At 33.6% G+C, this 12,522-nt stretch overlaps 1 protein-coding gene across 1 annotated transcript in view; it reads right to left on the bottom strand.

The window, feature by feature from the left end:
• LOC148942912 (sucrase-isomaltase, intestinal-like) overlaps positions 1 to 12,522 on the bottom strand; it is a 157,954-nt gene that overhangs the window by 87,454 nt on the left and 57,978 nt on the right. Inside the window, exons 2-3 of the mRNA XM_089102393.1 lie at positions 6,586 to 6,887; positions 5,797 to 5,942 (exon numbers count right to left, since the gene is read on the bottom strand). Coding sequence (XP_088958519.1) covers positions 5,797 to 5,942; positions 6,586 to 6,887 — 448 coding nt within the window. The remainder of the gene's footprint in view (positions 1 to 5,796; positions 5,943 to 6,585; positions 6,888 to 12,522) is intronic.

Here is a 12,522-nt window from a genome sequence, read left to right as displayed (position 1 = left end):
ATGCCACTGCTACATTCTGAAGATGTTTCTAAGTTCATTTTGGATTTTTTTTTTTATTGAAGTGTAAGAGTCAGATTAGGTTACGGTTTTAGAAGAAGCGCAAAATGTTCAAGTTCTCTTCTGAATTTTCTTAAAGAATAGAAAAAAGCTATAGTCCAATTCTAATTTTTCCCAAAGAAAATAAAAAATCTCCGACCTTTTAATAAATATTCTAAGCGTTTGACATGCTAAAATATCCTAAAATAATGGAAATATAACAAATTAATGTATGATATTTTTTGAATGAAAGGAGACTGTGTAGTATATTACCACAAAAATATGTTTAATACATTATTACACATTATTAAAATAATTGGCCAGCGTTAGGCATTTTGAATCTGTTCCATGGATTAAATTTTAATGTTTTCTTTTTATACTAGTGTTAGTTGCTTCTCTTAGTTCATAAACAGTAGAAAAGTCATTCCCCCATTTTGTTTCAAATACAACTTTTACAGGGGTGTCACCTACTGGCTCAATCTGAATTTCTTCTTTAGTATTATTTGATTCATTGACTATATGATCTATAGTAGTAATAATGCTCACTTATGCTTCATTTTCCATCAATTTATCTTTATAATCATTGATGATATTGTATGCCGATGCCCTTTTTATTTTGCCAGCGATTTCACTGTGTATTCTCAGACTGTGTTTACACAGGTATCAGTTCTGGCAGGTAGCCATGATATGATTTATTACACTAGTTCAACAGTAGGCCTTTCTTTTCCTCTTTGCTTTCATGTGAATAGTAATACCAGAACCATGGGAGTAGGATCTATCAATAGGTAACGTGTTACCAGAACCATTAGCAAGAAGATGACCATCTTCATCAACTATTATTTTTAAGTTGGCATTCTCCTTTAGCACTATCATCTCTGGTGCTCTCACTTTCGCATATCCACCTTGAGCAATGTTGAATGGTTTCGATAGTCCAAAGAAATTTAGCTTTTCACTATCATGACAATGCACACATACATTTCCAATAAGATCTCCATTAATGCTTGTCTCATAGTTTAAATAATGATCTATGTCAGCATTCAACACGACGATGATTTTATCGTGTGTACACACTTTCGCTGAATAATCATTTTCACTTTTTTTTTCTAAGTATGATACAAGGTCTTTATCCTGCCAAAGTTTGAAAATTACTGATTTAATACCTACATTTAACTAGGTAGTGTCGATAACCCGGCATAGAGCATCACTGAGACAGCCGCATAGTGTCTATGACCAACCATAGAGTATAAGTGATACAGCCATATAAATAAATATTAATAAATAAATAGAAACATTTCTCCATGTTTAAATTAGGTTGGATTAGGTTAGCTTATCATGAGCCCCTCCCCCCTAAAGGCCCCCCTAGCCCCCCCCCCCCAAGGGCCCCTGGGTCCCAAAGAGCCCCCACCCTCCCATCCCCCTCCCTTTCCCACTACATACAAATACAAAAACCATAGGTTAGATTAGGTTAGGTTAGGGTAGGCTAGATTAGGTTAGGTTAGGTTAGCTCACGTACGCGCGCGTACGTAGGCTAACCTAACCTAACTTAACCTAACCTAATATAGCCTAACCTAACTTAATCTAACCTATGGTTGCTAGTGGGTCTTACATTGTGTCTAAAACCTGTACTTTTATGTATTTTGTTTTTGTCGTGTATATTTGTCTTGTTTATCTTTTTCTTGTATTTTTATGTACTCCGTCTTTTTTGTTTGATTTTGACGGGCAATAAAATATTATTGTTATTATTAAACAAAAGCTTCAGATAGGCTACGGGAAAATCGTCGCTAATCGTGATCGTTACTCCCCTCAAGCACTAGCCCGTCTTTAAAGTACATTCTGTGACCATCCCGTTTTATTTATGTCTGGTATGTATCCACTGTTCCAGAAGAAGCAACTAAAATCAAACCGAGTGATGTGCTTTCGGTACCTGAAGTACTTACTTTATTTACCCCGTTCTTACCGTAATTAAATAAAAAAAACAAGTTTTTTTAACTGAAAGTAAGGAACAACGTTAAAACTTAAAACGAACAGAAATTATTCCGTATATGAAAGGGCTGTCCCCTCCTCAACGCCTCGCTCTTTACGCTAAAGTTTTTTATCGTTAAAAAAAATAAGAGTTTTGAGAAAGTCAAACTTTAGCGTAAAGAGCGGGGCGTTGAGGAGGGGACAGCCCCTTTCATATACGGAATAATTTATGTTCTTTTTAAGTTTTAACGTCGTTCCTTACTTTCAGTTAAAAAAACTTGTTTTTTTTATTTAATTTTTGAACGTTTTTTAATTAATGCAGGTTTTGATTTTGGCTCACCGTACATAAATAATTAAAACAAATTTTGCATACTAATTTTACTTTTATTTGGTTAAATGGCTTTCTCGAAACTTGTTTAATTTTATTTACGAAGGTTTTTATTAGTAATAGATATGCGTAACTTACGAATTAACATACGTAACGAACTTCTATATTCATATATTTTTTATACGTATATTAGGGGGCTCGCCCCCTAGTCAATACATCGCTCTTTCGAAGTCATTCGAAGAGCCTCGCTCTTTCGAAGAACTTTAGTCAATACCTGCTAATATTCGAATTTTGTTCCAATTCTTTAAAAATGACCCTTCAATCACAAAGGCCGTTATTTAGAATAAATTGCTCTTATGAAAGTACTAAAAAGTCTTTGGATTAAAGAGCAAGGTATTGACAAGGAGGTGAACCCAATCATACACGTAATATTTTCTGTTCGTTTTATGTTTTGATGTTACTCCTTATTTTCAGTTGGAAAACTTGTTTTTTTATATTCAATTTCTGATTTTTTTTTAAATAATGTTGAAAAATCTGGCGCCACCTTCATAGCAATGTCCCTTCCCCCATGACAACTTTTTTCATGGACAGATCTTCCCACAAAACCCCCGACCCACCCCCCCCTCTACTACCAGAAAAAATCCCCCCTGAAAAAATCTGTATACTTCCTATTAACCAATACTATATGTTAACATTGGGTAAAGTTCATAGCTTTCAGCCCTCCTCCCGGGGACTTTGGGGGATTAAGTCATCCTAAAGGACATACTTATCATATTTTCAACCATGCTGAACAAAATGGCTATCTCAAAATTTTGATCAGGTGACTTTGGGAAAAAAATGAGCGCGGGTTGGGGCCTCTTTGCCCTCCATTTTTTTGCTCACTTTAAAAAGGCACTAGAAATTTTTATTTCCGTTCCAATGAGTCCTCCCATGATATTTTAGGACCACTGGGTCGATAAGATCAACCCTTGAAAAAGAAAAAAAAAACAACAAATAAACACGCATCCATGATCTTTCTTTTGTCAAAAAATGTAATTCCACATTCTTGTAGATATGAGCTTGAAACCTCTACAGTAAAGTTCTCTGAAACGCTGAGTTTGATGGTGTGATTTTCATTAAGGTTCTGTAGCTTTTAGGGGGTCTTTCCCCCTTTTTTTTTAAAAACAGCCAAATTTTCTCAGGCGCGTAACTTTTGATGGGTAGGACTAAACTTGATGAAAGTTATATATTTGAATTGAGCATTGAAATTTGATTCTTTTGATGTATCTTTTGGTATCAAAAACCCGTTTTCTAGAGTTTTGGTTGCCATTGAGCCGGGTCACTCCATACTTACAGTTCGTTACCACGAACGGTTTGATCATGCCATTTGTAAATACAGTGCTACGGATATTACTGAGTCTTTTGAAAGATTAAATATTGTTTTAGCTGATAATGCTGTTTTTTCTCTAGGTTGTTTCCACCCGTTAATTAGATTGTTATGCCGTTAGTGATGGTGCATTATATTTGTGTATATTGAATTTTCTTTATGTTTTTTTCTTAGTACTCCGCTTATGTTTTGTTGTTTTGTAGCGGGCTAAAATAAATTAGTATTATTAATTATTATAACCTTTAAAATAATATATAGCAACTAATAGAAAGGAGAGCGGGACAAAATAATAAAGAGCAAAGAATAGAATCAGAGCGGGGCTGAGAAAATTTAGATTTCTCAGAACGTGTTCTTTTTTAAATTTTTGTCAAGTTTTGCTCAAAAGTTTCTGTTCTTGAAGCAATAAAACAAATTACTTATACATTGCTAACACCAATCTTTACTAAGACAACGATATTGTACCGCTAGTGTACTGGCATATAACACTTTTCTTATATTCTTGAATCAAACTTTTAAGTCTTAGTTCCGCTTATACTGCTTATATTTTTAGCCCGGTATTACGACGCAACTTGCACAATTTTCTTTTGGAAATTGTGCAACAAAATATCCAATTTTCTTGGAATACATATCGATGAAACTGTTTTTTTAAAAGATCACGCGGAGGTAACAGCAAAAGTTTTGTTTTAATTACTTATCAGTAATCCACGTTAAAAAGCTTGTTAGATAACAGTAGAAATCAAATCTTAATTATAGTTTTTGTATGATACTCATATATAATCATTTTACATGTACATCTTTTCTTAGAGGAGCAAAAGCTGTTTACCTTAATTTTCTGTGTGACGCCACTTCTTATGCTCTGAGACCTTTTTCTTGTTTGTGTAATTTTGCAGGGCTTTGCATGTATTTTTGGTCAAACATCAATCCCCTCAATGATAGCCCCTATATTGAAGCTCTTGGGAATTGGATTGTGCATTTTTTTTCTTGTATATATTTAAAAAGTACATATATATCAAACAGTTTGTGGTAACGAACTGCAAGTAAGGAGCGACCCGGCTAAATAGCAACCGAAACTTTAAAAAACGGAATTTTTATACCAATATATATATATAAAAAGAATCGGCTTTTTATGTTGATTTCAGATATATAAATTTTATTAAGTTTAATCTTACCCATCAAAGGTTAGGAGAAAATTTTCATGATTTTCAAAAAAATGGGAAAACACCCCCAAAAGTCAAGTGATCTTAAATCTTTAATTCATATATATATATATATATATATATATATATATATATATATATATATATATATATATATATATATATATATATATATATATATATATATATATATATACATATATATATATATATATATACATTGTTATACGATTCAGTATAAACCTGGCATGTTCCATTGCACATACCATCTCAAGTATCTAAGTTACGCGTTAACTCAGTTATCGTGTTACTCCTTAGTTTTAAGTGACAGGGTGGGAAATCAGCGATTTCAATTGAATGAAAATATTCTAGCATGAATTCAATTCCTCCTTCTTGTTTATCCTTCACAAGAACATAAATTTTACAGGATTTTGTATTCTCCTGGGAAACAATAGGCAATCTTATAATTAATCTCAATTACTTCTTTTTTGAATTGCGGTTTGATAACACGTTTCTTTATTTTGTTGTAATTTTGGTTTGTAGTCTAACCTCAAATTTCGTTGTGGAGCATTTTGTTTGCGGTTTATAGTAATTCCCATCGTCGCTTTTTCCTTGTCTTTTGATGTAACTGTTTGGAGTCATTCGTCATCTTGTATAAGTTTTAAGGTGTTATGGGCACCCAAAACAAAATGATCACCCCTGGGGAAAAAAAAGATGCAAGTTGCTCTTTAAATGCATGTGAATGTGACATCATTCGCATGAAAAATGTTTTGCCAAAATTAAGGCTCCAAAAGAATTTTCCCAAAGTCATGTCCTATGTGGATTCTTTTTCAGGCCATTTTCTGAATATTTTCTGAATTGTGTGCCAAGTTTCAGAAAATACAATCCAGCTGTTTTTGAGAAAAAATATATATACTTATGGTCAAAAACAAAATAAACAAACTTACATTATTGTTCCAGTAGATTTTCTTACCACTTGAAATGAAAATGTTGATCCTGCCATGTGACGGACCTCGTAAAGAGGATTAGCAGGTACTTCTGAAGGATTGTCTATTGTGATTGGAACCTCCCATCTTGGTTGGCCGTCTGATATCTAGTTAATAAGAAAAAGGAAAACCTAAGTCATGCAAAAGTTAATCAGGCATTAAACAAAATACTTTTCAAGTGTTTTCCCTTTTTTTTAACTTTAATAAATCCGAAATTATTGAGACTTTCAGAAGGAATGTCGGTACATATATTGATTTCTCAATCAGCATTCGTTTTTTTTTCAGTATTCTTGGCTATAATTGTGATTTTGCTTCTTTTTTTCAAAAAACACAGCTCGAAATAAAAATTGTTTTCACTGAAGTGCAATTCTGGTTTTTTGAAGGTCCGGGGGGGGGGGGGTCAGCCCTGATTCTCTTAGTAGAAACTGAGAGGAGTGGGTTCGAGGAACTCGTTTTGATAATCATAACAAACTTTTACATTAAAATATAATTTGAAATTTAACACCCAGTTCAAAACATCTAAAAAATATTTTAAAGGTTGCAGTTAATCAAGGATGATTATCATCTTCGAGCAAAGTTTTTTTTAATAGTAAACTTGAATTTAAGCAACAGGGTTGAGAGAAGGAAACATTACATACTTCATCCCATTAGAGACAGCCCAGTCTGATCTTTCTTATAGTCACAACGTGTAAGTAAAGAGCCGTCGTTTGCCGATAAAACTGAAACTCTGCAAAGCAAAATGTAACCTACCTTGATTCTTAATCTTTCATCTGTTTGGTATTCAACTTCAACCGTAATTGATTGCCATTCATTTCCAAATAAGGAAGGAACAGAATTTCTGACTAGATTAAATGCAATTCCTTTATCGTTCACGTTTGGTGTTCCAGTAAGCCTGTAGCCATAGTCAACAGGAAAGAAGCACCAAGGTGTACCTGGTGCGTCATATATTTCATCATACACACAACCTCGCTCTAAACATATAGAAGCGTCGGCTACTCCTTCCGGCTCACAGTCTACTCGATATTCGGGATTGGTCAAAGGATCAGGAATGCCTAAACAAAAAGATAATGATTGAAGAAGTTGATTTAATATTTGGGAGGTTTACAGTTGAGCGGAAGTTTTCAGGGAAGTTCATTTAAATATGAAACTAAATCAAAAGTCACTATATGCATGCAGGTTGCCAAAAAGGCGCAGGAGTAATATCGCTGAAACAACTGAGGGTATCAAGTTGACACTCTCGAGGCTACTACTGTTACTGAAGCTATTACTACTACTGCTATTGAATCTCACAGTTCGTGGTAACGAACCGTACGTAAGGAGCTACCTGGCTCAATAGTAACTGAAACTCTAAAATAAGGAATTTTGATACCAACAGATATATCAAAAGAATTGAATTTTTATGCTGATTTTGAATATATAAGTTTAATTAAGTTTAGTCTTACCCATCAAAGGTTATGAGCCTGAGAAAATTTGCCTTATTTTCGAAAAAAGGGAGAAACATCCCCTAAAAGTCACAGAATCTTAATAAAAACCACATCATCCGATTCAGTGCATCAGAGAACCTTAGTGTAGGGATTTCAAGCTCCTATCTGCGAAAATGTGGAATTTTTTATTTTTTGCCAGAAGAAAGATCAATGATGCATGTTTATTTTTTATTTTTTTCTCAGGGGAAATCGTATCGACCAAGTGGTCCTACAATATTAGAAAAGGACTCATTCGAACGAAAATTAAACGTTCTAGTTCCATTTTTAAGTGACCAAAAATTGGAGGGCAACTAGGCCCCCTCTCACGCCCCTTATTTCTCAAAATTCATCAAATCAAAATTTTGAGATAGCCATTTTGTTCAGCTTAGTTAAAAGGCCGAATAATCATGCCTTTGGAGATATCATGACCCCACAGCCTCTGGAGAAAGGTCTTTAAGTAACTAAATTTGCCCAATGTTTACGTATAGTATTTGTAATTGGGAAGTATGCTTAAATTTTTCGAGGGGGGGCGAATTTTTGCTGGTGGTATTTTCCACGGGGATGATTTTCCATGGATAGAGAAGTTTCTAGCGAGTGAATTTTTCAGGGAAAATTTTAAACTGGGGACATTTGCCAGAATTCATATACGAAATTCGTCTATGTCTTGCCTTCTCTTTGCCGACTCAATTTTGCGTATGGAAATGTTAAGGGTTACTATCCGGGAGAAACTTTCACCAGGATGGAATTGTCTAGAGAATAGATCAGTGGGGAGTGGGATTTTTACGTGTAGGTGTACCCAGAATTCCTGGTATTATTTAAAGACGTTCAGAAACTAAATAAAAAAACAAGTTTTTTCAACTGAAAGTAAGCAGCAATATTAAAACTCAAAACGAACAGAAATTATTACATATATGAGGGGATTGCTCTTCCTCAACACCTCGCTCTTTACGCTAAAGTTTTAATTCTGTTCCAATTCTGTAGAACGAATCCTGAAACACTATGCTCGTTTAATTAGAAAAAATCAGAAGCTTTTTTTAAGTACTAAAAAACTTTAGCGTAAAGAGTGAGGTGTTGATGCAGAGCAATCCCCCTCATATACGCATTAATTTCTATTAGTTTTTAGTTTTAATGTTGCTCCTTACTTTCAGCTGAAAAAAGCTTGTTTTTTATTTAAATTAATCAAAAGGGTTAAGTGCATCTAGATTGTCAAAATGGTGTATATACAATATCTCAGGAACAGAATTGGAAATTAGATTTTAATTTCCAAGGAAATTTGAGAAAGATTTGTAACTAAATCGAAATGTGCCATTTGTATAAAGATTGTCAAAAGGGTGTATATGTAATATCCTAAGAACAGCGAAGGGTGCTACGTTGGAACTTTCTGAGCATTTTGCTGCGGACATTGAGCTAAATCAGAAGACGCGATATGCGTCCAAAGTGGTTCTAAGGGCGTACTTACAATATCTCAGGAACGAGACAGGATATTAAGTTGAAACTTTAAGGCGGAAAAATTTGGGAAGTATTGAAATTGTATCGAAACAAACTATACCCACACAGTTTGCTAAGAGGCCTTATCAGAAATGCATCAGAGCGGTTCATGGTATTGAGTTTAAACTTTCAGCGTGTGTTGAAGGTGGTGTTGAAGAAACCAAAAGTGCTATGCACATACTGCAACTATTAAGGCGAAGCTTACAAGGAATATCCAGGCGGATGTTGAACTAAATCAAAAAGCTTTAGTGCTATTTTAAGAGTCAACAGAGATTGGAAAGGAAGCAGCCCTCCTCCTGCGCCTATTCGTTTTCCAAACACGTCCAGTCAAAAATTTTAGATAGTCATTTTTTCAGCATAGTAGAACGTTCCAGTAACTATGTCTCTAGGGATATTGGGTATGTCAACCCCCCTCCCCCATAATTATGTAATCGGAACGTTATGCTTTAAAAATAAATGGTGCTTTAAATGTGAATCAAAAGGCACTCTGTGTATGGTCTACAGTAAGACACCTTAAAAATATGTCGAGAACGACTGGCTGTATTAAGTTGAAACTTTTGGGGCTACTACGATTACTATTTCTGTTATTAAAAATTAAATAATTGAAAAGAGTATAAGTGTACCCAAGTTGTCAAAAAACATAGAAAATATGTCTTTGGAATGATATTCAGCGGCGTAATTTCATTCTGAACTAAGGGAGGGCCCCCACCAAAGGGGCTGGCTCACTGTTGTTTAAGAGTAAATAAATATCTTTGGGAATGAAGCTCTATTAGAAACGGATTAGTTTTAATTGAAAACACAATTTTTTCACACATAAGATCAAATCAATATAATTGTAACTACTGATGTGGGGCCCCTCCTAAAATCAGAGGGGAGCTATAGCCCCAGCCATCCCCTCCCAAATGACACCTCTGATTATATTGTGTTTTATTTTTCATGTGAACTTGAGGAGGTATAAAATTTAATTAAACAGTACTCTTTGTGTAAGATTTAAACATCGGTGAGAAAGTTTCTCCAACCTATAAATGGCAAGCGAAACTATTAAATCTTTTAGAAAAAACCGCAAAGATATAAAATATTTTCTTTTTTTCAACAAAAATAACTATGTCAGTAAAAAACGAACAGAAATTAATCTAAAAAAAAACTTTTTCTACCAAACAAGTTTTCAAATTCAATTGAAGAGCTTCATTAGGCCAAAAATGAGCAAAAATAAAAGCAAATAATCTTTCAAGCGTCAAACTAACACAAATCGCCATCAATAAATAAATGAAAACCAAAATGAACAGAGATTACAATATATAACCGAGTCAAACTCAAAACGAGCAAAAATTAACATTAGTAGTGCTGACAACCCCCAAGCCTTCTCAAGACCAGCAAATAATATGCACTTCACTGAAAAAAAAAACAACAACAAATGACCACGGATTGCCAGTTTAATATAGATGTACTGATATTTGTTCCTGAAAAATTCAAGAATTTTTTTTTATTAAAGTCAAAAAAGTAAAAACATACACGATGTATTTTGTTTTCAGTAAAATGCGAATTATGCTCCGGCCTTAAACTAAAAGTGAGTGAAAATTAATATGAGTAGGTCTGACAACCCCATGCCTTCTCAAGACTGGATCATAATTTCCACTTTACTGAAAAAAAATAAATGACGGTAGATTGTCGGTTTAAATTAAATGCTTATATTTATTCCTTGAAGTTTTAATAGTTTTTTATTTACTAAAGTAAAAAATGAAAACATTTTGTTTTTAGTAAAGCGCAAGTTATGTTTTGGTCTTGAGAAATAAATTATGTTCTGGTCTTGAGGCTTGGGGGTTGTCTACTACTAATATTAATTCTTATTTGCTTTGCGTTTGACTTGACTATTTATTGTAATTTGTGTTCGTTTTGAGTTTCATTTAATTACTGATAGTGATTTGTGGTAGTTTTACACTTGGAAGATTATTTAACTTTATTTTTTATCATTTTTGGCTTATTGGAGCTCTTTAATTTTCTATAAAAAATTTGTTTTTGCAAAAAAAGTTTTTTAAATTAATTTCTGTTCGTTTTTAATTTACGTAGTCATTTTCATAAGAAATGTTTGATATCTTTTCGGTTTTTTCTATAAGAATCCTTAGTTTGGCTTGCTATTTGTAGGTTGGAGAAACTTTGTCAACAACATTCAATCTTGACACAAATAGTGTTTTTAAATTTAATTTTTTACCTCCTCAAGTTGACCTAAAAGTTAAAACATAATATCATTCCCAAAAGATTATATCTTTGCTCTTTTACAACCTTGATACACTTAAACTCTTTTAAATAATTAAATTGTAAGAGCGGAAGTTGTAATAGAATTAGCCCCGAAAGTTTCAACTTAATACCTCCAGTCTTTCTCGATATATTGCTGAGGTGTCTTATTGGAAACCATAAAACAATGACTTTTTGATTTAGTTTCAAAGCAACATTTAGTGTTACAGCATAATGGACAATTTGCATAGTTGGGATGGGGGTTTTCATGCCAAATACCGCTAGAGACATAGCTGCTGGACTGTTCTGCTATGCTGAACAAAATGGCTGCATTTTCAAAATTGTGTCTGGGTGTGTTTGGAAAATGAATGGGCTGGAGAGAATGGCTGCTTGCCCTCCTATCTCTTTTACTCTGAAAAAGCTACTAGATGTTTTAATTTTCAATCAAATTATCTCCTTTAAAAGTTTCAATGATATTTCGAGCTATTATAGAGTGGTACTGCCTAAGATATTTCTTATATGTCCTTTTGAAAACCTGCAAGCATGCTGTTTTCTGTTTAATTGGAGCTCCCCCTAAACGGTCCCTAAAAGTTTTACCTTAATATCCTTAGTTACAGTAACTGTAGTGGTAGTATTAATAGCATACTAACAATGTCTTCTGGCTAGTTCAAATTCCACAATCTATGATGGTATGAAGATGAAATTTTCAGAGAATATTTGACAAATGAAACTCAGAGAGGAGAGAAAGAAACAAAATGAAAAATAAAATCAAAAAGGGTGAAAAAACGAGGATTTGTCAGACTGTGGTTACAAAATTACTATGAAATTATACGAGGCTATTTTAACACGTGCCATCACAAAGTTATCTTTAGTGCTAAAAAAAAGAAAAAAAACGGAAATACAACCTCTCAAATTTGATCATTCACAGACAAAACAAACACCGAATAAAAACCAGGCATAAATCAATGAAAATGAATTACCAAGATGATTGGGCAAGGATCTTTCGCCTTGCAATAGTTTTAGCTGGTCTACAATTTCGGTTTTCATTAAATATGAAAACTAGTTCTGTTAAGTTATTTCGGGTGAAATAATTGATTGAGTCCTTCAAGATTAAACTGTCGTAAATTGGGCTTAATGAAATATCTCCAGTATCTCTATTTATTGCTAAATTTTGGTTCATATATTTTTTTATCTCAATTACCTCTTTAAAAATTTGTGGTTCGCCATTTGCAGTTGATATTAAGGTTGCCTCGTTAAACAGAACTAGATGGGTCGGATTTACGAAAATATTCGAAGCCAAAGCCGAATCAAAGTTGTCATTGTTATTTTTAATCTCAGGGACTTATCTATTGAAATTTTGTGCTCATGCAAACGTTCACCTAGTTGTTGATGGGTCCTACCAATGTAAAATTTTCCACAAGAACACGGGATTCTGTAGACACCACTACCCAGTACAGGGTCAGTTTTATCCTTTCCTGAGTTGAAAAAGTGTTCAATTTTTTGT

The sequence above is a fragment of the Artemia sp. Qi Xiang Cuo genome, chromosome 16 (genome assembly GCF_049724085.1).
Source record: "Artemia sp. Qi Xiang Cuo chromosome 16, ASM4972408v1, whole genome shotgun sequence".
Classification (NCBI taxonomy): Eukaryota; Metazoa; Arthropoda; class Branchiopoda; order Anostraca; family Artemiidae; genus Artemia; species Artemia sp. Qi Xiang Cuo.
The sequence above is the reverse complement of the archived record's forward strand: the minus strand, read 5'-3'. Positions and strand labels throughout refer to the sequence as shown.